Source organism: Colias croceus, chromosome 6 (genome assembly GCF_905220415.1).
Source record: "Colias croceus chromosome 6, ilColCroc2.1".
Classification (NCBI taxonomy): Eukaryota; Metazoa; Arthropoda; class Insecta; order Lepidoptera; family Pieridae; genus Colias; species Colias croceus.
The window spans coordinates 5,704,934-5,726,779 of record NC_059542.1 but is presented as its reverse complement, the minus strand read 5'-3'; the positions used below and the strand labels follow the sequence as shown (position 1 = coordinate 5,726,779).

Sequence of the window (21,846 nt, the reverse complement as noted above, 5' to 3'; positions counted from 1 at the left end):
TATACGCTAAGACCAACATAACAGGAGCGGAGCCACGCGGGTGAAACCGCGCAGCACATCTAGTATTTTATATTCTTTAAAAAATTATATGGACATACCTAAACGTTTTGAGAAAAGGTGTATTTATTTTGTAAACATGCTTTAAGTAGGCGTATTTATAATAAATTGCAGTCGTTGTATATAAAAGTAATTTGTATGTGTGTGTTAATTTGTAAATTGTAGTAATGTCAATATTTTTGCAGGTTAACAAAATGAATTGGTGGGGCCGTTTAGTGACGACAGATCCAGAAATATCTACTAGGAAAATAAATCCAGGTAGGTTAAATATTTCGTCGAGTCTGTCGAGTTATTACAACATTATTACAAACTTAAAATATGATTTAACACAAAACTTATTCGTGTTTTTCCACTCATTCATAAATGTCATCTGAAAATTAAGAAATTTTTAAGGCTGTAAAATGTAGTGACGCATCGCGATGATTAAGAAATATTGGAGCCTTCGTGTGTAATTCGAAACCGCAAATATAGGAATTCGATTAAAATAACATAAATATAAATCTAAAATTCAGATTAAAAAATGTATCATCGCATTCTGATTCAGAGTAATTTGATACATATAAAATATGTTATCCTGCCACGCGCTTTACCATGAAATATGTAAAAATAAACATGATTTTATTGATATCTCCTCATGATTGGTTTGACTAGTGTACAAGTGATAACTGCGTTAAAAACAACCGACTTCAAACTTGCACTTGCAAAATTTACAAATACCTACAGACAAAAATGCTCATAAAATAAAAACTACTGGGCCTATCCGAATAAAATTTTTATGGGACCAATTCGACACCATCCCGCATCGAACAAAAAAAGAATCACGTAAATCGGTTCAGAAACCGCGGAGTAATCGGTGTACATACATAAAAAAAAAAAAAAAATATACCGGCCGAATTGATAACCTCCTCCTTTTTTTTGAAGTCGGTTAAAAAAAGACACATTTACATAATATCTTCCGTAGAACTATATTTGTTGTCATTCGACAAGCGATACCTTTATATTATACAAGTTTTCATTACAATGCTACTTTCGCACCTATAGTGTAAAATCATTTGAAAAACGATCGGTAGAGGTTGCGAAGTATGTCAACGCTATGAGTTATGACTTGTTTTAATGTTAATTCGGTTAACAAGTAACATTATTGAGGAATTATGAACCTCTGTTTGGTTTTAGGTAATGTTCCACTAGACTGCAAAAAGTGACCTGATGATTTGTTACGTTAATATCGCTTTAACATTTAAACATTTTAGAAAAGACGTGTGGCACTCGGGGACTGCCGCGGTAAAGCTATTCGTAGTGGGGAGCGTGAGGTTTTTTCGTTACGGAATTACTCGATTCGGTCCCCGCGCTCAAGGCCCGCGATAGAAGCTATGCAATAGCTTAAAAAGTATAGTGACGCTATTATGTTTTGCAATAGTTGGCATCTCCACAAAAAATAGCCTATGTACTTATTTGTTTGCCTATCCCTTCGTATGTTTCAACTGGATTGGTCAAAATTAATCCATCGAAGCTTTTACATTTAAAATATTAGCAAGATTTTTAGATTATTTCAATTTTGTTGGTAGTAAATATTTTATATGCTGTATCGGTTTGATTGGGCACCATGAAGAGATCCTTATTAAGGATGTGTTCAAAAAAGAGCAAAACAGTTGTAGCTGGTTCACATACCGTGTCCTTGAAACCAAAGTAATTATAACAGGTGTTCGTCCGCTTCACGACATTGTTTTAACTTTCAGTATTAAAATTAACTGTGTTGGTATTATGCACTGTACATGACGATAACCAATAAACATATAATAATAATCATCGTCTATCAGAGTGAACATAGATCTATAAGTATAAATTCCATGTCCTTCTTCAAAGTTTCATCAAATATGTAACAACTTACAGCTATAATGTTACTTTCGCATTTGTAATACAGCACGGAATAAATAAATCTTTTTTTTTTTATATATATAATGAGGAACGCTGGCTCTTAAGAGTCCGGCGGAGGCCGCTGCCAACTGCAATTCGAAAAATACGCTCGAATATTGTTGTCTCTGTTGCACAATTCCCGCCGAAGCCGCGCGTGAATTTGTGTGAATAGTGTGTAGTTGTGTGAGTGTACCATTCATTCATATTGACAAACGCATTTCTTTTTATTTAGGAATATAATGTTTCTTATTTACTTTATTTTTGCAGCAAACTTTGGGCAATCGTAAGTGTATGTGCAGAATAGCAATGCGTTTTAAGGAAATTTCTCTACAACACTTATATCCTACTAGTAATAGGTATTATAAATGCGAAAGTTTGTATGGATGTATGGATGTTTGTTACTCTTTCACGTAAAAACTACTGAACCGATTACAATGAAATTTAGCACACATATAGAGGGTAACTTAGATTAACACATAGGATTTTTATCCCGAAAATCCCACGGGAACGGGAACTATGCGGGTTTTCCTTTGCAAACGCGGGCGAAGCCGCGGGCGAAAATCTAGTCTTCAATAATATCTCAACATCTAGGCTTTGTAGAAAAAAAATGTAGCTGTAAAAATCAGGGTACATTTTTTTCGCAAATATAATCTAGATACTCTATACATATATAATAAAAAAATCTGTAGAAGGGTCAATTCTGTACATTGAAAATATCGAAAAAGTAAATAGCAGGGGGTGTTACTGGATCGATACCAAACCCAAATATGTGATTAAAAAATTTTTGTCTGTCCGTCTGTCTGTCTGTCTGTATGCTGACATCACGTGAAAACTAACAGTTCGATTTCGATGAAACTTGGCATAATAATTATACTTTATTATCCTGGGCATACAATATATACTTTTAGATACTTTTTATCCTGGAATAACACGTGGAAAAAAATAATCTTAATTTTTCAGTTTTATCCATATTCCATAGACGTTGTTCTGTAGAACCGCGAACACACGTTGCGTTACCCGCAGTGGATTCTTTTTTTTATAAGATGTCATTGTCAGAGTAACTCAAAATGGAGAAATAAACCATCCACGCGAAGACCGACATCCGCGCGGATGGAGACGCGGGTGGAAGCTAGTCAGAAATATTACAATACAATTGGCAAAAAATACGCACGCACAATGCACTATATGTTTTTACTTTTAGGCGCAAAAAAGTGACATCCTTTGGAGCTTCTCTTTACACGAGTAGAACACCCAGAGTTTTATTTTAAAAACACGATTTTTAAAAAAATATTTAAAATATTGGGATTTTCGCGGCCGACTGAGCTACCTAAATAAATTCGTAGAAAAAAAAATTGATACACTAGAAAATTTATTATGTTGCTAATATATGTAGTGATTACAGGCGCAAATTATTTTAATTAAAATAATTATTAAAGTAATTATTTTAAACCAGAATTAACAATACTTGTATTTAGGTATACCTACTTAATTATATTTAAAACGATAAATTAAATTAAACTTAAAAACACAAAATATGCAAAAATAAATTAAAATTATTATTATACGAGCATAGAACCTCCACCTTTTTGTTTTAGGATGAAAAAGAAAATAGTTTGACAGGCTTGTGCTTGACAAAGTGGTGACGTGGTTTTCACACATCGAAAATATTACCAACACATACAAACTTTTTTCTATACTATGAAGTTTACTGTATGTATCTGTATATTGTGCTTGATGCGACAGCACGACGACCGATGAAAATTTGTGATTAATTTGAACGTGTGCCGTAATACCAAAAACGATGAATGAAAACTCAATGCTTTTCCAATTTTTTTTGCATATTGTGTAACTTAACAATGTAAACCATGTGTCGAATTACATTACATTAAGAATATTGCCGTTTTTATTACAGAATGGATGAGTAGAAAACATATCATTTATACTTTAAAAATGTGATAAATACAAATCGTTTACAATTCGTTGTATTTAAGTATTTTGCAATAAAAATAATATGGGAACCTAGATAAATACTGTCTTATTCCGAATAACAGCACAATAAAGTGGAAATATGCTCAAACTGAAAATTATTTTGGAATTACGTTTGTATGGAAAAATTGTCGTCCGCCGGCCTCTTAAGACACGATTCAAGAGTTCTTCTAGTTTTAGAGTCAGTGTACATATCTTGGCAAAATAAAGATTTAATTTATTTTGCTTATAGAGCCGTCAAAGTTGTCGGACTTGGACGGGGAAACTAGAGGCCTAGTTGAGAAGATGATGTACGACCAGAGGCAAAAGGAGATGGGACTGCCGACGAGCGATGAACAAAAGAAACAAGACGTGCTTAAGAAGTGAGTAAATTATACAGTATAGAATCAATAAAAATAGCATTATTCTTAATATAATATGGAGAATAATTCTTAATTTCAAAAACCAGCTCGTTTAGCTGATAAAGAAATGCGTACATTACAGTATAGAATCAATAAAAATAGCATTATTCTGAATATAATATGGACAATAATTATTCTTATTAAATTAAATCTTTATTCAGCTCTCTCTTTTTGGTTTAGGGATGATTAAATGTTGATTAAAAATAGGGAATAAAAACATGCGATACAAATTCATATTATATTGAAAGTTGTATTCTTTGTTTACCATTTCCAAGGATCAATTTGTTTTGGATGTAGAAAAAATAGTTTAAACATTATTAGATTATCGGTTCAGATGTTCTTACAAATAAATACAATAGACTCCAATGTCTAGATATTTTTATTAGAAAGAACATTGTTTTGCTTCAAATATAAAATTATTACTAATGATTCTATTCTGACTCTTATATTGAATGAAAATCGGAATTTTTGAGGGTAACATTCCGTTTTTAATTCCAATAAATATGTAATACGTAACGATAATATTTGTTATTGATTTGCCTATAACTGTTCATAATGAACGCTTGGGAGATCGGAAAGTAAAAGGCAACATCAAGTTCAATCATTACATATACACCTAAGAATTGTGATTTGAGCCAATTGGCGGATTTAATACTTTCATATTTCAGATAATTAATCTCCTTGATATATTTTTCCGCGTACGTTAATGACGAAATAATATCTTCAACTTAAAACCCTTCTTTTGTTTTAGGTTCATGGAGCAACACCCAGAAATGGATTTCTCTAAATGCAAATTTAATTAAATATACAATTGCGTCTAATAAATTGTCTTGAAGGAACTATTAGAACTTTGTAATTCTAAGAACTCTTGATGTATCGTCATAAACGATTGATGTACTTTACGTTCCAACGTTTTATATGTACCAATCTGTAGTCTGGCAATCATGTTGTCTGAACAATATGTAATTAAATAAGCTTAAAGCAAAAGGCCAGTGGGCAAACCTTCATTTTTAATTTGCCGACCTTATTAATTTTTGGGCTCTCACTAGTCATTATTGATCCGTGTCTAATAAAAAACATTGAAAGCGGTTTTGCCAGATTATAGTAAAATAACTGATAGTATTCAGTAAATATAAATATTAAAATGACTTGTTGTTTTATTATTGTTGGAGATATGACGCTATTGCGACTTCCTGTTTCCTACAAGAGATGTAATTTCAATGAAAGTCTTGAATGAATATGGTGTTCTAGGAGAATGGGTGCTTGATTGAGATCAATTTATAATTGATTCTACAAATAAATATTATCTCTATAATATAAATTAACTAATTTGATACAATATCAAAAATATTTAATAACCCAAGAAATTAACAAAAAATTGAAAACAGTTTCAATTTATCAACATTTATGTGTTAATACTTAAGTAGTAAAATCACTAACTTATTTTTTATTTCTACCTCACAGCAAATAAAACAGTCTACTTGAATAAATTCAAACATTTATATGTAGATCCTAAAATTTCTATCACAGTTCTATGATAATAATAGAAGTGGGTATAATATTGTGTGTAAAATTATTTTGATGAACATTAGCTTTTACCTGAATATAAAATTAAAAAAAAAAATTGTGTATGAGAACTGTAACATTTGTTTGTTTCGACCGAAACTTGATATAAATTCCTCAAACAAGTTGAACTATATTATATTGAAATAAAATTAAAATATGTATTAATTAGGTGTCTAATGTCACCACTCACCGATGCATCGCAGTGCAGTCATGGATATTTTAATTGGTCCAATTTTTTTAAATTCATTTCTAAGTCCATGTTACATTGATAATTATTATACCTAATATCGATAGAAACAAGCAAAGTCGGGGGAAGTAGTAATAAAAACCACACAACGCGTTAAAAATACCTACTCAATATGTACTCATAGCATGGACGAATAATATTCGTCCATGCTCATAGTAACATTTAATAGTGTTAATAATTTTCTTAATTAAATGACGGCCGGCGCGCGCGCCGTTGATATCACAGAACATAATATACTCAGGGGAGGTTGATATTTTTCGTTGTCAAACTATTATCGACATTGTTGATTGTCCTCATTAAAAATAATATTCAAAAGCGCTACCTTTCGCATGTGATCTCTTCGATGCTGCTCGGGAATAAATTATTGATGATATTTGATTTTGAATATTATTTTAATGAGGACAATGTCGAATTATTTTCGATAACAGTTTAACCACCAATCACCCACCAATGAAAAATGCGCTGCGCTTCGTTCTGCGCTGACCCTTAATCATTACACTGGTTTCTATTACCATTGTTTTGAAAAAGTGGTGATGTATTTTTAAATACTGAAAATCTAATAAAATAAGCCACGGCGTAAATGATATTTATTTTTATTTTTAATAATATTATTAACCAAGTTTTAAAAATGATTGATGAAAAGTTATTCCTTTGCACTTTGCCGCGTTACTTGAATTATTAGCGTAACACACTCGAGGGCATATTAATTGATAAGTTTCATGTTTTTTTTACATTGAGCCCCGAGCGGTCCAAAACACAATAGATTTTCTATTGTGTCTGTGATTCCGGGGACTGAGTTAATAACAAACAAGACATGAACGTGACCATCGCGCTAAAGCGACTGAATGCAGTGTAGCCGGCCGACCTCAGTTGAACGGTTCATAAGTGAGGCGGTGTCTTCTCTATACGTAGTAATATGTGTATAACTGTATAGTATCTCAATGTCCATTGTCCAGCACCAAGTTTTTCTAGTTACATAATAGAATAAATAAGTACTCTGTGGTCGTCGAGGATTAAAAACTGACGTTGCAATATGGACTGCCACTTGCCAGCAGTCAAATGTCAAGTGTCAAGTGACGTTTGCGGTTTGACAAATAAACCAGACAGGCGACAAGTGTTAGAATCTTAGAATAATTTGTAAACTTAATAACTACTACTGTAAATTCTACGACCATCCTAACTTATTTTGTGTGTAAAATTGCTTAAAACAAATAAGAAGTACATGCGGTAGTAGGTGTCCATCTAAAATTATTCTCTTATATGTATTTTTGAGGAAATATATCCCTACTATCTAGTTGAATTAATTTTCTGTAATTACCACAAAATGTAGCACCAACTCGATATTGGTTGTAGAGACACTTTGAGGTCGGCTTAAAAATATGTTATTGTTTTGTTTTTAGTTTATCAAGATGGTAAGAACAGTTTATTCACCGGAGCATTGCCTTCAGTATTTGGAACAATATGCCACTCAGGAAGTTTATGTAATTGGTTTAATTTTGGGACAGGTAGGTGACTGACATTTGTTAGAAATACATGCGTTAAAGAATTTTAAGTTATCTCATTACAATATAATATTTTTAGATAACTGAGGCACGTGAAAATGTCATTCATCTTGCACGGACACCAGAAGAAAAAAGCCCCGATGCATTATCGGAGACTAGTTTTACATCAGAGAAGCCAGAGCCTTTAAGGAACTTGTTAGGAGTGTCTGAAACCTGGGTAGCTGATCATGCCAAACATGTAACAAGAATGTTGCCTGGAGGAATGTTTGTTCAAGGTTCATTAATTTAATTATTTGAAAGTAGTATTGTTATAATGGTAATATGTATTTATTTAATACAATATAAGGCTGAATAATAGGTGAAAGTATTAAATTTATTTTTTGGATTTGTATTAATCATTGCAAGTTTTCTTTCCTTATCATTTAAATATGTAATATGTATTTTTAGGAATATTTGTAACAAGCGATGAAGATATTTTTGAAGATCCCAATTACTTCAGTAAAGTGAAGTCAGTTTTAAATTACACATTTAAAGCACAGAATGCCAATCCATATATGAATGGTAATTATCCACATTCAAATGAGAGATTGATTCTACATATGTGTACAAGTACTAAAGTATTGACTTGTAAAAGTGTGGAGGTTGGGACGGGTAACAAGACTTCAATCAAACCTGTAGAGTGGAAATTCTTACCAAAACCACAGCAATGGCAAAGGTTGGACTGCTATTATGAATTTGATGAAGTATATCCAGTCATAGTGAAGAAGAGTGGTATATCGGTTAAACATCAATTTCAGGTTGGTTTCATATTTTGTTTATAACAAAGGTAAGGTTTGTTACTTTTATCACTTATGAAGAAAAAAAAATTAACTTAGTTTGTGAACTTTTGAATATGTCATAATGTATTTATTAGGGGGCGTCGATGTGAGATACATGACATGTATTTTTTATTTTTTATTTTTTGGCCCCTATAAACTTTTTGTTTACAGCAAATTCTAGAATCTGCACATAAGACAATTGAATCTAGTGTTATGTTCATTGATGGAGAATTAAAGGAAGGTTCTGAACAACTGGAACAGCTAAATAAGAAGAAAAAAGTAAAAAATAGTACAAAATCTGCACAAGATGTGTTGAAATCAATGCATGTTTCATTGTTTGTGCCATTTGTAAGTATGCACGTATTTTACTTTAATTTGTAAGTACTTTAATTTTTTTTTGATAGTCAATGATGTTTAAATCTATAATTACATCAACACAAGATTTCTTGTTCTGAATTAATTTTACTGACAAATATCTGATGTTTAATCTTGCCCTATCCTGCCCCACACCTTCTTTGAAAAATTAAATGCCATAATACCCGATTAAGGGAAATTACTTAGGAATCCAGGGCCCAGATTTAACTTCTTTTTTTTATTCCTTTTTTCGTATGACACTCAAACATCAAACATTAATACTTTGCAGGAAAACTCCCTACCCGAGACTGTTGAATATCTAGAATGTGATGGGAATATACACTTCAGTGGAGTGGTAGCGTCAAGTGTATTCATGTATCCAAAAGCAACTGTTAGTGAAGCGATTGCTGCTGTCAAACAGGACATTATAAGGTCACTTGCATCACGTTTCACAATGCACTGTGATGCGTTAATTGATGACAATTTGTTACCTGAAGGTATGACATCAATTTTTCTTACAATTGTCTATGTATTTCACTTTTTAATTTTCTTGAGATTTCTTTTATTCCTTAAAAGTTTTTTTTTATCATTTTATGAATTTGTAATTCTGTTTATTTGTTGAAAACCTATTAATTATGTTTTCAGAAAAAGTCTGTTTCAATGAACCACCAAGGCGAGTCTTAGTTCCTGTGGGCTCTTTATATCTCTGTGATTATTTATTCCCCGGAGAGGCGCCTGCAGAGGCTCTGCTTTCTGTGAAAGAACTTCTTGATCTGCAAATAACTGAAGGGGATGTTATTTGCGATGTTGAGACACCAGCAGGTAATTTTGAATTGCGGTTCTTAAGCGCGACATTCCATGAATTTACGTCTTCCGTATATTCATTAATACTGTAGTAGGCTCTCTGAACGATTTTTACGCCTTTATTTAGTAATGTTTTAAAAATAGTATCAAAAATCATTATCAAATGTATTGTTTCAGATACATCAGAGTTTGATGCCTTGGATCGTGATACAAGCAGTGAAGAACTCCTAGCATCTCCCCAAGAAGCCAGCCAATTTATGTATATTACAGGGATTTGCTTCGCTATGTTTGTGTTAATTGTATCAATATTCGTACATTACTATGATGGGATCATGGCATGTATCAGTCAACTCTTCTCTAGGTCATAAACTTGTGAGATTTATTTGAAGTGAATTTGGTTGCAAGCAAATTTTATTTCTCTATGTGTATGGTTATAATATATTCAGATTGTGACTATAATATGCACCTGTTTTGTACAGATTGCTGTGTAATTTTCAATGATATATGAATAAAGTATTTTTTATATAATTTCTGTTTCAATTTTCGGTCAAAATAAATCATAACAATAGAACACCTAATTGGAAAATTAATTATATAGGAATTGCAACTTGCAAGCATTCCTAATGCAATGAAAGCTTAGGCATTAAAATTTATCGACCAATATCTTTTAAATCCAAACACAAATCGCCCCTCAAACCTTTAAAATGTATAGTTAAGTATCATTGAGATAATATTACTACGTATGGAGGAGACACTAGGCTTGTTGAAAAAATATCGATATATCGATATTATTTTTTCAATATATCGATATTTTTAAGCGATATTTAATAGTTCGATATATCGATGTATCGATATAAAATTCTAAGTATCGAAAAGGTATAAAAACCGATATTTTTTTCGGACCAATAAACATATTTTATAAGTTTTAAGATTAAAAAACCCCAAAAATAAAATTATACTAACATCTTTTAACAAATTATATTTTATTTATTATATAATAAAAATTTTTGAACGGTTGTTTGATTTATAAAAAATTAAAAATTATATATATTAATTAATATTTATCTAGAAATTTAAGATGATTGAATTAGATTACACCAAATAAATTAATTTTTAAAGCACGAATATTCTCTGTCAAATCATACCGATATATCGATATTTTTTAATAAAAATATCAATATCGATATTGATATTGATATTCAACATCCCTAGGAGACACCACGAACAAAATCTGTGCGCCCGCGCTATTCGTCCTTTTAACTGAAGCGCGCGCCGCGCCATCTTTTGGGTCATTTATGTCACTTTATTGACAGATAGAATAGTTGTACATAAAATTTGCACAAGATGGCGAGCTTAACATAAGTTCGTATGAAATACGGCTAAATTATAAATATCCGAACAGCGATGTGTTGTTTATTGTGATAAAGTACTTTTTTTAAGTTTGCAGTATTGGCGTAAGACTGTAAGATGAGGTAAGATGTCATTCATTATTATTTTTTGACATACAAAGTTTGACAGTTCATAACTTCTCAAACTATCCATTTATCCAATAACCAATTCAGTAACAAATAACAATCGTGGTTTGTCAAACGTTATTGGTGTTTACCTTGGTGTTTACTAATAATAATATGGTTGTTTCATAAACTTAAAGTTTTGTTTTCATTTGACTTTATTTTGTATGTAATGTAGGCACTTAATTAAAATGAATGATCCAACGACAAGTGTACATTGTGTTTAAAGTGTTTTGATAAATTTAACTGCTAAACCGGTTTTATGTGCGTTTGATAGTGGACTGCAGATAGAAGTTTTATGTTTTTAAAATACGATGGCGTTTTCTTTTAGTAAATTAAAGAATATTTTAAATAATAATAAGGATAATCAACTGGCCGGTAGTGGTAGCTTGGAACCAGAGATAGGATTTAAGTTATCATTACATCCAATAAGTAAAAATTTGTTTGTAACTGTTATCGGCGCTCGCAATCTCCCGTCTTTGTTTGGTCTCAGTCGCGCCCACGGATACCTTGTTAAGGTAATTAAATAATTTAGGTATGTCATTTTAAAATACGTAGGTACACAGTTTTCAATATTTTTTTTCTGAAACTATAATACCTAGCTTGTATTATTCCATTTTTTTGTGTAACCAGCAAATATTTAAAATGTAATCCTACCTCTAATCCTTAATTTAGAAATTACCTACCTATTGATAAAAAAACGTAGCTCGTGACACATAAAAATAATAAGCTCCCTACGTACCTACTTAGAGCATTTAATGCTCTAAGCCTACATAGGTAGGTATATGATTTGATCTAAGAGGATATAGGTACCTAGTATGTGTATTAATTAGGTACATAATTAATAGGTATATTTGTCATCATACCTACAAGATACATTCTTTATTCGTTTTGAATTGGTCTAGTTTCGTCACAGCACATTTTCGTTGTTCCAAAGGTCATGGGTTTGTTCTATATCCAGACCCAAAAAAGAATTAAGTAAACCACGTAATAAACCTACCTACCTACGTGAAAAGTACGTGAAACACGTGGAATACCTGCATTATCTACCTACGATAAGGAAACGAATCTGAATTAGTAGTAGGTACCTACTTATAACTAAACATACGCCTAGGTTACGGCTCTACCGCCGCGATTTTTAGTCGTGTTATAAGCCAAGGAAACGAATATAAAAGCGGTCTCACTTGTAGTTATTCCCGCGACTGATTTAAACCGCAACGTTACAAAATTCTTGCGGGTAGAAATCGCCAATGTGCGCCAAAATTAATTTCCATAGCACTTACCGACTTACGTATACCTATATAAGTACATTGTCGGTATAGGCACATCGTTTTTTAACCGTAGACTAATTTGTCTACAGTCTATCTCGCGCAGTTTTGCGGTTTACCGCTTGCGAGATAAAGTGATAGCTCCCGTAACTGCTTGTCAAAAAATATATGTCGTTACTGAAGTCAAAGTTATTATTATAAACGTTTTCGATTTTAATTTCTGCCTTGGATTTCATTCTTTATTTACCTACCTGAAAAAGTATGTCGCGTATTTGGCTGCCTCAGCTGGCCATGATTTTTCGTGCGTGTCTGTATAACGAAGTGGGAAATCAATGGGAACAACAAACTTACCTAGGCTCGTGAATTAACGTTAAGTAGGTACCGGCATTTGGTAGTAGTACATTTATTTAGTTAGTTAAAGTAACTAAACAAGAGTAGGTAGGTAACGTAAGAAAATGGAATACGTGAGATAGCGTCAAATAGATACAATTTGTACAAAATATACTTTGTACAAGTCATGCAATTATCATTGGTAGAGTTAGGGTGTGGTCCGGGCTCTATTATATATCTATATTTGAACTCGGCTCTATATTTGAACTCGGACGCCTTTAAAATGTAAATAGGTATTGTAATGTTGGACATAATTACGATTTACTGCTAACAGTACAAGTGAGAAAACGCTGATCATGTAAGTGGTTTAAGAAAACCATCATCAACCATCTCCTATTCCTACTAAGTATAATATTATGTCGTATGAGAAATAGATTTGGAAAGAGTGCTGCATGAGGAGTTTTCTATTTGCATGAAGTATATTATGTAGATATATACGTCACCAAATCGATCTATATAGACGTCAACGGTGATTATCGTTTTTGTTATCATAGGACCCTTTACATTGTGACCGTCGCGTTATCGGTCTCTTATCTCCGGCTATGCATTTTCGGTGTTCCAATAACTTATTAATAGCATTGTACCATGAAATTACTAATAATAACATAATACTATGTTGACCATATTCCATATTACCTATATTATATCTGATTCTATTTAACTCAAAAAACACCTTATTCATGGAAATTTTCACATGCTAACAAATCGAAATGAATTAGGTATTTAGATTATTTTCGATTTATCCACAGATTTATCGTATTGTTACGAAATATATTATTGTTGCCGTTTTTGAAAATTATTCATCGTTATTGACTAGTAGATACAATCGTATTGTGAAAACATTGGCCTGCGAAAGGTTATGAGTTATGACTAAATGTGATAACTTAGCCTAATAGAAACATGAGACAAATTAGCATCAGTTTGTTGTCCCAACGATTGAGTGAATTGAAAAAGTCGAAATAAAATGATGTCAATTGATAAATATTACAAACCATATACATGGTTGGTTCATACGAACCATTACATTGTGCCCAAATTGTACCATAGGTAGATATTAAAAAACATTACAATGTAGGTATTCTGAAATACAGAAATTTTTCTAACAGGTTATTTAAATAGAAGAGGGAGTGATTATCGTTATTAATTCAATGTTAAGTTACACATTTTAAGCATGTAGGTTATATGAATTATCAACATACAAACTTCAACACGACCCTCATAAATTGAACACCTACGAGTAGGTACCTAGCTATATCTATAGAAATAATTAAAAATGATTTTTGTCCTCAGTATATCGATGTCATCCTATCAATATTATTAATTACCGTTCTGGAGCTTGTTTGATCGGAACTCGATACACCGCAGATACCACAGTACAATATAATTATAGTTAATAGTATACCATACTTAGTTTTATTTAATATGTTTGAATTCTACGTGCGTATCATATTTCTGTTTTGCAGACAATAATAATTACTGTATATATATAACTCGCTCAATCTTGGTTTTTTATAATTAGTGACGCACTAATCCTGCAGTCGAATGTGAGACTATAAATTGAAAAAAATGTGTGCGTGAACTAGTGTACCTACACACGTACCTACCTAAGAAGTGAAACTTTTTTATGACCTTATATTTCAAAAAATAATTTACTAAATGCAACTTTACAGAAATACGTCGAATCACGCGTGGTCGGGATACCTAAGAAAAAGATGGCGCGTAACGGAAAAATGTCACGCGTAACGAAAAAATGTAACACTAAATTTTTTTCCAACCCCGATAAAAAAGTTTCACTTCAGCAAAATAATTATAATTTTTAAAGAGCGTGAAGATCAAGGAAACCCATAGTCTCGATTTTATCCTGAATAGCTGAATTGGTAAAGGCCAAATTCAACGCCAAAATAAAATACGCAAGACAATATTGTTTGAAAAATGTTTTAAAAGAATAGCATAATGAATGGTTCTCAAGTAAGGATAATAATTATTCATTGAAATACAGTAGCGTACTAACGCCGGTAGTAATTCACTATCGGAGGACAATTAAGCTCCAGTTATGTTAATTAAATTAACGCTCAGATAGCGTTGCAACCCTGTAAGATCGTTAATTTATTTTCCTCTAGATAAAAGTAACAATTAATAACGTATTGACTTTCAAAGAGAAGAAGATAAACTTCGTTAAATTTTGGAATTAGACTCGCTTCGAATGATGTCCCCTCGATAATAGCAATGGGTTCGTTATGGACTTTGGTTTCGTTTTAAATATTAACTTCAAAATTCCAATAATAGTTTCCTGGAACCAAAGGTCGGGATGGAGGCCAATAATAAGCTAGTAAAGCATTAATTTTACTTTAACGTATAATATCTATCTAGTTAAATATTTTAATGTAATTTAGAATAGGGTCAAAATTCGAAGTATGAGAATTCCGATAAAAATATATTAGTATCAAAATGTCAATGCTGTATTTCCTTCTAATATTTAAAGATCACCCTGAGAAGACCTGAAGTAAATTATTCTGTATTGCTATATAATTCTAGTACCGCGTTTCACAAATAAACCGACGACAAACTGTTACCCCCTTATTAAATTTCCGTTGTTCAGGCGCATTCGAAGTTATTCAAACAATTCCCATTCCATAATATTACACAGATTATTTCCGTACAAATTTGATAATTTTCAGGTTAAAGTCTTCCCTGGGGACAGCAAATATGAGACGACTTTACAAGACAGTTCCTGGCCAGTTTGGAACGAAGATTTTAAATTCCAGCTGAAACCAAAGGACGCGAAAAAGCCAAATGAGAAAATCGATCTTCAAAGTCAGCTAGCTGGTCACTTCTTGTCATTGACAATTTATGCATTATTGGAGGCGCCAAAATTAGACGGAGACAAAAGAAAAAACGCTAAAACTTTAGATGCCAAGACAACTATGAAATTGATGAACGATGAAGAACCAAAGACAAAATCCGGACTATTGGAAAAAACATTCAGTAGTTTTAAATCCACTAAAGCTGAGAGTATAACACAAAAATCTATTCTAGAAAAACGAAGAACAGTTGGTGCTGCGACGTGGAATTTTGACTCGAAACTATTTCAGAATGATTTAAAAAATGGTTTGATTGGTACACCTGATATTTGGCGACCAATTAATGCGATTGCAAGTGGACTTAATACTATTGATACACGAGTAAGTAATTTTTTTTTAAATAATGTATGTAAAGAAGACAAGAATTTAATTTTCCTATGACTTTAATCTTATTTTAGGTAAGTAAGTTGTTTATCATGGATCTGTAGTAATTTAGCATAATGCATTAAAAATATTAGACCATTCAATAATTTCTGTAGATACAAATATTATGATTTGACGAAATACTTCGAGGCATGAAACCTTTTGTAAGTATAAAAAGATTGCTTAGCTCTATCAAATTTCAGTAAAACGTTCAATCACTTTAGCGTTAAAACGTTAACGATAAATACTTTAGACCCAATCCAAGATATCACTGTGGGAAGGTAGGGGATATTATTGTTTTATTCAAGAGCAATCTTTACACCGCTTGGAAATAAATAAATAATAAATTATGGCTCAGAAACTGTTTTATATACTTATTAAAATTTATATAACTATCCTCGAATAAAGCTTATATTTTCAGAACATTAGAACATTATTCATTTATTTGATTAAATTGACCTTCATTAGGCGTTTTTAAAATTATCGTCACTATAAATTGGGAATATTTTGGATTGCATAGCATTCCTTTCACTGACTTTATAAATGCAGTTATCCTACAATTTCCCAATACACGTTTACGTTGAAAATCGAAACACAAGATGAAAGAAAAAGCTATTGTGCTCCAAACAATCCGTCGCGTTGAAGGGTTTTTATTTGATTAGGAACTGTGAGAAAATTGGCCGCTGCTCTGATATGGATACAATCCACTGCTTTTTGTGTGGGCTTCAATCGCTATAGACTTTCTGGATACAATAGGCACTACACAATTTATTGGCACCCAGTTACTTACCCGTAACTGTTAAATGATATGGTGGTCACTGGTGAACGAATTTTAATAGAACGTGCACTGAATTTCCTCATCGAGATAACTCTATTGCTTGTATAAATCTTTTCTGTCGACCCATATACTTTATAGATCACAAAAATTTACCGTACAGAAGTTATAAAAAGGTTCGCTTTTATTTGTCGGTATAGCGATTTTACAGCAACGTTCACATTAAATTGGATAAACATTTGCTGTCTGTTCTATACATTGTATATTTAGGCTCAAAATTCAAAATTCAAATACCAAGCTTGCTGCTAAATGTTATGTGTTTTATTTCTAAATTATGGACAGCTTTTATTCACGGCATTACACGTAAACAGATAGTTAACATCAGTTCAAAGGCTAACTCGCTAATAGTTTTATTAATTGATGTGGTGAGTCATCAGCAGATTGGGAGTGATTGAGAATTTTAAACAGTCTTGGAGCTCGTGTAGGCACAATAGAATAGTTTTGACCTTGACTCAGCCCATAGAGTAGGTATGTAACGTATAATATTACACAGCTGACGTAAGATAACAACCTTGGGAATCTTTAAAATAATTTTATCGCGCGTAATTATGCAATGTTGTTTTTGCGAGACGAGTTTTGTGTATATATTTACCTAAATGACACTTTCCTTATCCAAAAGAATATCTGTTGTTACGCCTTATCAGTTATTATCATTAATTGACATCGTTAAGGATGGAGCGTCAGGCGTAGATTTGAGATATTGCATTTTAATTTTAATGAAATTAGTTCCATAATTTAATACATAAAGTATCAGAAATTTCATTTTAAATATTATAAACAAGACTGTGATAAGATTGCTATGATTTTCTTCAGAGCCCATATCAAATTAAAGGATAGTTTTATACATATAGCTAATCACAAAGTGCATGCACGTTTGCTGCGGGTAATTAAAGTAACGTCCTCACTCCCTCACATTTTACATTTTTAATAACTGTGTTATAGAGTAAATCTTTGTTAATTATTTACATTTAACCTTGAAACATCGTTTAATACAGATAAACACACTCTATGAAACGATCCCTGGTCATAAATGTAGCCTATAATAGATTATTGTCACCGATCGCAAGATCACTATCCTGCAATCCAACAAACATCTTAGGTTCTCAATTTGTAGGGTATTTTTATTACGTAGTTACACAGTTTTCGACGAGTATCAATAAACGATTTTACCTCGGCTACCTTGTCAACATCGTAAAATAAATTGTTGCTTGCTTCTGACCTGTTCTTATGTATCCTTATTACGAATTTTATGTTTAGGTGTAGGAATTTTCATATGGATTCCAATTTTGTAGTTACCTATTTAATTATATGCTGAAAATAAACCACAAAATATTATAACATAACAATAATTACTAGGTGCATGGATTAGGGGCCCAGCTGTTTCAAATACAGATCGATTGTTCATACATCGTTTAACTCCCATATAAATCCGTTCCAATTTGTTTGTCTTACTTACACCTTTGGCTTTCAAATTATTGGAGAATGGGGTTAACTGCGTCGATTGTTATTCAAGCTAAATTGTTTCAAATGGGCCTTTAGAGGTAACAATCTTTGAGAAATTTAATTACGTTGTTTGCTCGAATTTGATTTTTCTGAGAATTTTTGTCTCCAATAAAATGAAAATGTCACTCCTTTAGGTCCAGAAACACTATATTGACAAAGGGTTATTTAATTACATGGTTGAAATATTCGATAGAAATATTTGAGTCAATTGAAATAAGATTCGGATCCTTTATTACAATTCAGCTCCTATGTTTTCAATGTTTGTGATTTAATTAATGAAGATATCAATTATTTTCAGCGAGAAAACAAGAAGGGACAACTCGAAGTGACGTTGTTATACACTGGAAGTGAAGATGGGTTAAATGATACTGTTCAGCTTACAGTGAACCGACTTAGATGTAGCGTTCAGACAATGCAAGAACAAGAACAATATAAAGGTAATTACTTATGATTGTCCTCGCGTTTTTGCGTGGAACCTTTTTGCGGAGTTTTTGCGTCCGGTAGCATGGATGATTTTATTTTTAGAATCGTGTGTGGAAACTTACTTAACATAACAATTGTGTGATGAGTTTGACCCTTAGATCATTACTTAATGATCTAAGGTTTGACCACTTTGTTTTATAATATTGAAAAAATATTTTACTTCACATATGCAAAATTTTGTATTTTAATATGTATATGACCTATTCTAGAATAAAATCACATTTTAACTGAATATCATATTATAGGTAATATTTATTTCATATTATGACTGCAGCTTACGTTAATTCATACCTACTTACTTTTTATTTTATTCATTATGAATGCTAACATTCATACTTAAAGTCTATTATTAAATTAACAGTTTGCGAAGCGTAACGTGCTTTGTTTATTAATATAGAGAGAGTGGTTTTCCTGGTTTGGACGTGCTTTGAATCAAGTACATCCCAATTGAACTTGAAATTAATACGTACCAACTGTACGTCACATGTTTTATTATAGAGAAAGTGAGCAATAGTTTTCAGTTCAAACTGCTATTTATCATATAAGTTAATTCGTCTTTTTCCAACCGTTTGACAACCTGAATCTCAATAAATACCTACATCTTTTAATCTTTATTTTCTTTTTATCATCTACAAATATAGTACTACCTATAGGTGTATTTGTAGATATTTCTAAACATTCGTCTGTTTTATAAGTATGTATTACGATACTAATACCTGGTATCAAATCGGCAATCGTCGTTTATTGAAATTTGTCCAACAGCTTATACTGGCATTGACCTCTGTTTCAGCGCCCCTCTATTTGAAGGCGACAATATTGGAAGCGAATAAAGCGGAGTGCTACTGGAAAAGCGATAGATTCGCTCCAACAATATCGGCCAGATGGGATCCCAAGTCCGCAACCGTGAAGCTATCGGTGTTCAAAGCGAACTTGAACAAAGTTAGCATTTACATTAGTCTCGGTTGTAAAACTAAAATGGCAAAAAAAGAAATTCTAGGAAAGGCACTCATCGATGACAAATCCGCGTATGCAGACAGTTGGAGCGAAATTTTGAGGCAGCCAGGAGTACCCAAAACATTTTGGGTTAATTTCGAGTGATAAGTAAAGCTGTTTTAACTCGTGACATTTTTTTCATGAACAAGTTAATGTAACCAAATGTTATTTAGTATTTTTTTAATGTATGGTTGACTTATTTGTTAATGTGTACTTTGTTTTCTAATGTTGTTGGTAAGTAATTTACACTGGGTAATTCCATCCATACCATTATTTTACATAAGATAACGAAATCCTTAAAAATATAAACTTTTAATATCGTCCTAAATTTGATGTTTTTGATTGAATATAATAGGTACTTTACATACAAATATTTATACCCTATATGTGGTTACCCAAAACATTTAAAATAACATTTTTGCGTACACTGAAGTTATTTAGTTTAGCAACTATTATATAATTACAATGTATTTGATATCTCAAAATTTGAAGGTGTATTAAGACACAATATTATATTGATGACACTATAACGTCCTGCCGTAAATTATGAATAAGAAATCTAACTCGTAAATATAATTAAAGCGCACGTGATTAACTTTCCATTTAATTAAAATATACATAAAACAATTAAATTAAAATTGACTTTGAATCTTAAACGGTTTGCTCCTACGAATGAACCTTCGAAAGTAAGGAATTTCTGTTAAATTTCATTGTTTAAAAACATTTTACCTACCCGAATTATTAGGTATCAGACAAAAATTTATAATTTAAAAAGTAGGTACTAATAAATCTCGTGTTATACATATAACTAATTTTGATTACAAATGGATATGTTTTGTTTATAATTATGTATTTTATGTAAATTTGTATATCATATGTAATAAACAATACCTACTGTGTAATATCAATATTGTTCTCCACTCGACGTTTTTCATAATTTCCTTTAGGTATTATAAGTATCATCTTTTTACTGACAATTACGTAAACTGTTTACGTATATAACTTTTTAAATGAAAATATGAAAATTTGCAAAAAAAAATTTACACGCATTATTGAACAATGTCCGTCCATAAAAGAGCTCCTTTGGCATTTATTAATTAATTATATAATATATGTATAATGACGTAATAATATATAAGTGTGAAAAAGCTTTAATGGTTCGAGTGCCTTATTGAAATGTAATAATAAATAATTAATAATAATTGTAATGAAATTTTCTGTTCTTACAAAAGGCCGTATTTTATAGTCAATAAACAATTTAGTAGGTAAATATTTCCGTTGATTGACAAATGCTAGAAATTATATTTTTTCTGCATTAAATGTAAGTATGTTGTTATTTGTAAAAATATTAATATTATTTGTAAATAAAAAAATATAAATTACTGTGCTTCAATTACAGCATATTTAATCAGATTGTCATATTATTATTGATATTTTTAATAAACAATATAAATTGCAAAAGTGTTTTATTTACGCTTCTAAGCGATGTTCAAATGATAATCACAAGAAGATGTAGCTCAAGGATCAAGGATTTTCCTCATAAAAATACAAGTTTGGCTTCTAGAGAAAATAAGATTATGTATTTGGGTTTTTAAGATATTTAGAAACAAAAAACTGCATTCAAAGATTTCGAAAAATTCGCTTACCACCCCCTGGAACAAACAGGTTTATCTAACAAATTTTATGTGGATCGAACCACAAAAACTTTTTAAACTAACACACTAACGTTAAACTTACACACTATAAAGTTATTTTTTTTTTCTGTTTAGATAAATCTTCAAACTTTAATATATGCATTCTCTAGCCGTAAATTCCGGGCATACCTTCTAACATTAGATATTATTGCTGTATCCAAATAGTTTCCATAAAATCCCACCTGTGTAAGTAGGTAAGTATGTATATACAATTACCAATTAGGTACCAAAGATGTCTTCAGATAACTACAGCTAACTTAGATAAGAAACTATACTACCTACATCTACGTCCTAGG

At 31.6% G+C, this 21,846-nt stretch overlaps 3 protein-coding genes across 3 annotated transcripts in view; all 3 read left to right on the top strand.

The window, feature by feature from the left end:
• LOC123692415 (nuclear migration protein nudC) overlaps window positions 1–5,506 on the top strand; it is a 29,407-nt gene extending 23,901 nt beyond the window's left edge. Inside the window, exons 7-9 of the mRNA XM_045637157.1 lie at window positions 243–315; window positions 4,190–4,319; window positions 5,110–5,506. Of these exons, the coding sequence (XP_045493113.1) occupies window positions 243–315; window positions 4,190–4,319; window positions 5,110–5,161 (255 nt within the window). The 3' untranslated portion in view covers window positions 5,162–5,506. The remainder of the gene's footprint in view (window positions 1–242; window positions 316–4,189; window positions 4,320–5,109) is intronic.
• Window positions 5,507–7,296: 1,790 nt separating this feature from the next.
• LOC123692801 (protein odr-4 homolog) lies at window positions 7,297–10,177 on the top strand. The gene is made up of 8 exons (XM_045637597.1): window positions 7,297–7,401; window positions 7,572–7,676; window positions 7,753–7,948; window positions 8,121–8,470; window positions 8,663–8,839; window positions 9,135–9,342; window positions 9,491–9,667; window positions 9,827–10,177. Exons 2-8 carry the CDS (start codon window positions 7,581–7,583, stop codon window positions 10,015–10,017), a joined length of 1,395 nt encoding a protein of 464 aa, XP_045493553.1. The 5' UTR covers window positions 7,297–7,401; window positions 7,572–7,580; the 3' UTR covers window positions 10,018–10,177.
• A 1,038-nt stretch (window positions 10,178–11,215) lies between these two features.
• LOC123692563 lies at window positions 11,216–21,317 on the top strand. Its single transcript, XM_045637320.1, has 4 exons — window positions 11,216–11,678; window positions 15,497–16,000; window positions 18,679–18,817; window positions 19,654–21,317. Exons 1-4 carry the CDS (start codon window positions 11,475–11,477, stop codon window positions 19,959–19,961), a joined length of 1,155 nt encoding a protein of 384 aa, XP_045493276.1. The 5' UTR covers window positions 11,216–11,474; the 3' UTR covers window positions 19,962–21,317.
• Window positions 21,318–21,846: the final 529 nt, after the last annotated feature.

Coding starts and splice junctions, on each gene's coding strand:
- LOC123692801 (XM_045637597.1), top strand. CDS start 7,581: ATGGTAAGAACAGTTTATTCACCGGAGCATTGCCTTCAGTATTTGGAA. Junction 8,471..8,662: donor CGGTTAAACATCAATTTCAG/GTTGGTTTCATA, acceptor TTTTGTTTACAG/CAAATTCTAGAATCTGCACA. Junction 8,840..9,134: donor TTTCATTGTTTGTGCCATTT/GTAAGTATGCAC, acceptor AATACTTTGCAG/GAAAACTCCCTACCCGAGAC.
- LOC123692563 (XM_045637320.1), top strand. CDS start 11,475: ATGGCGTTTTCTTTTAGTAAATTAAAGAATATTTTAAATAATAATAAG. Junction 11,679..15,496: donor CCCACGGATACCTTGTTAAG/GTAATTAAATAA, acceptor GATAATTTTCAG/GTTAAAGTCTTCCCTGGGGA. Junction 18,818..19,653: donor AGAACAAGAACAATATAAAG/GTAATTACTTAT, acceptor CCTCTGTTTCAG/CGCCCCTCTATTTGAAGGCG.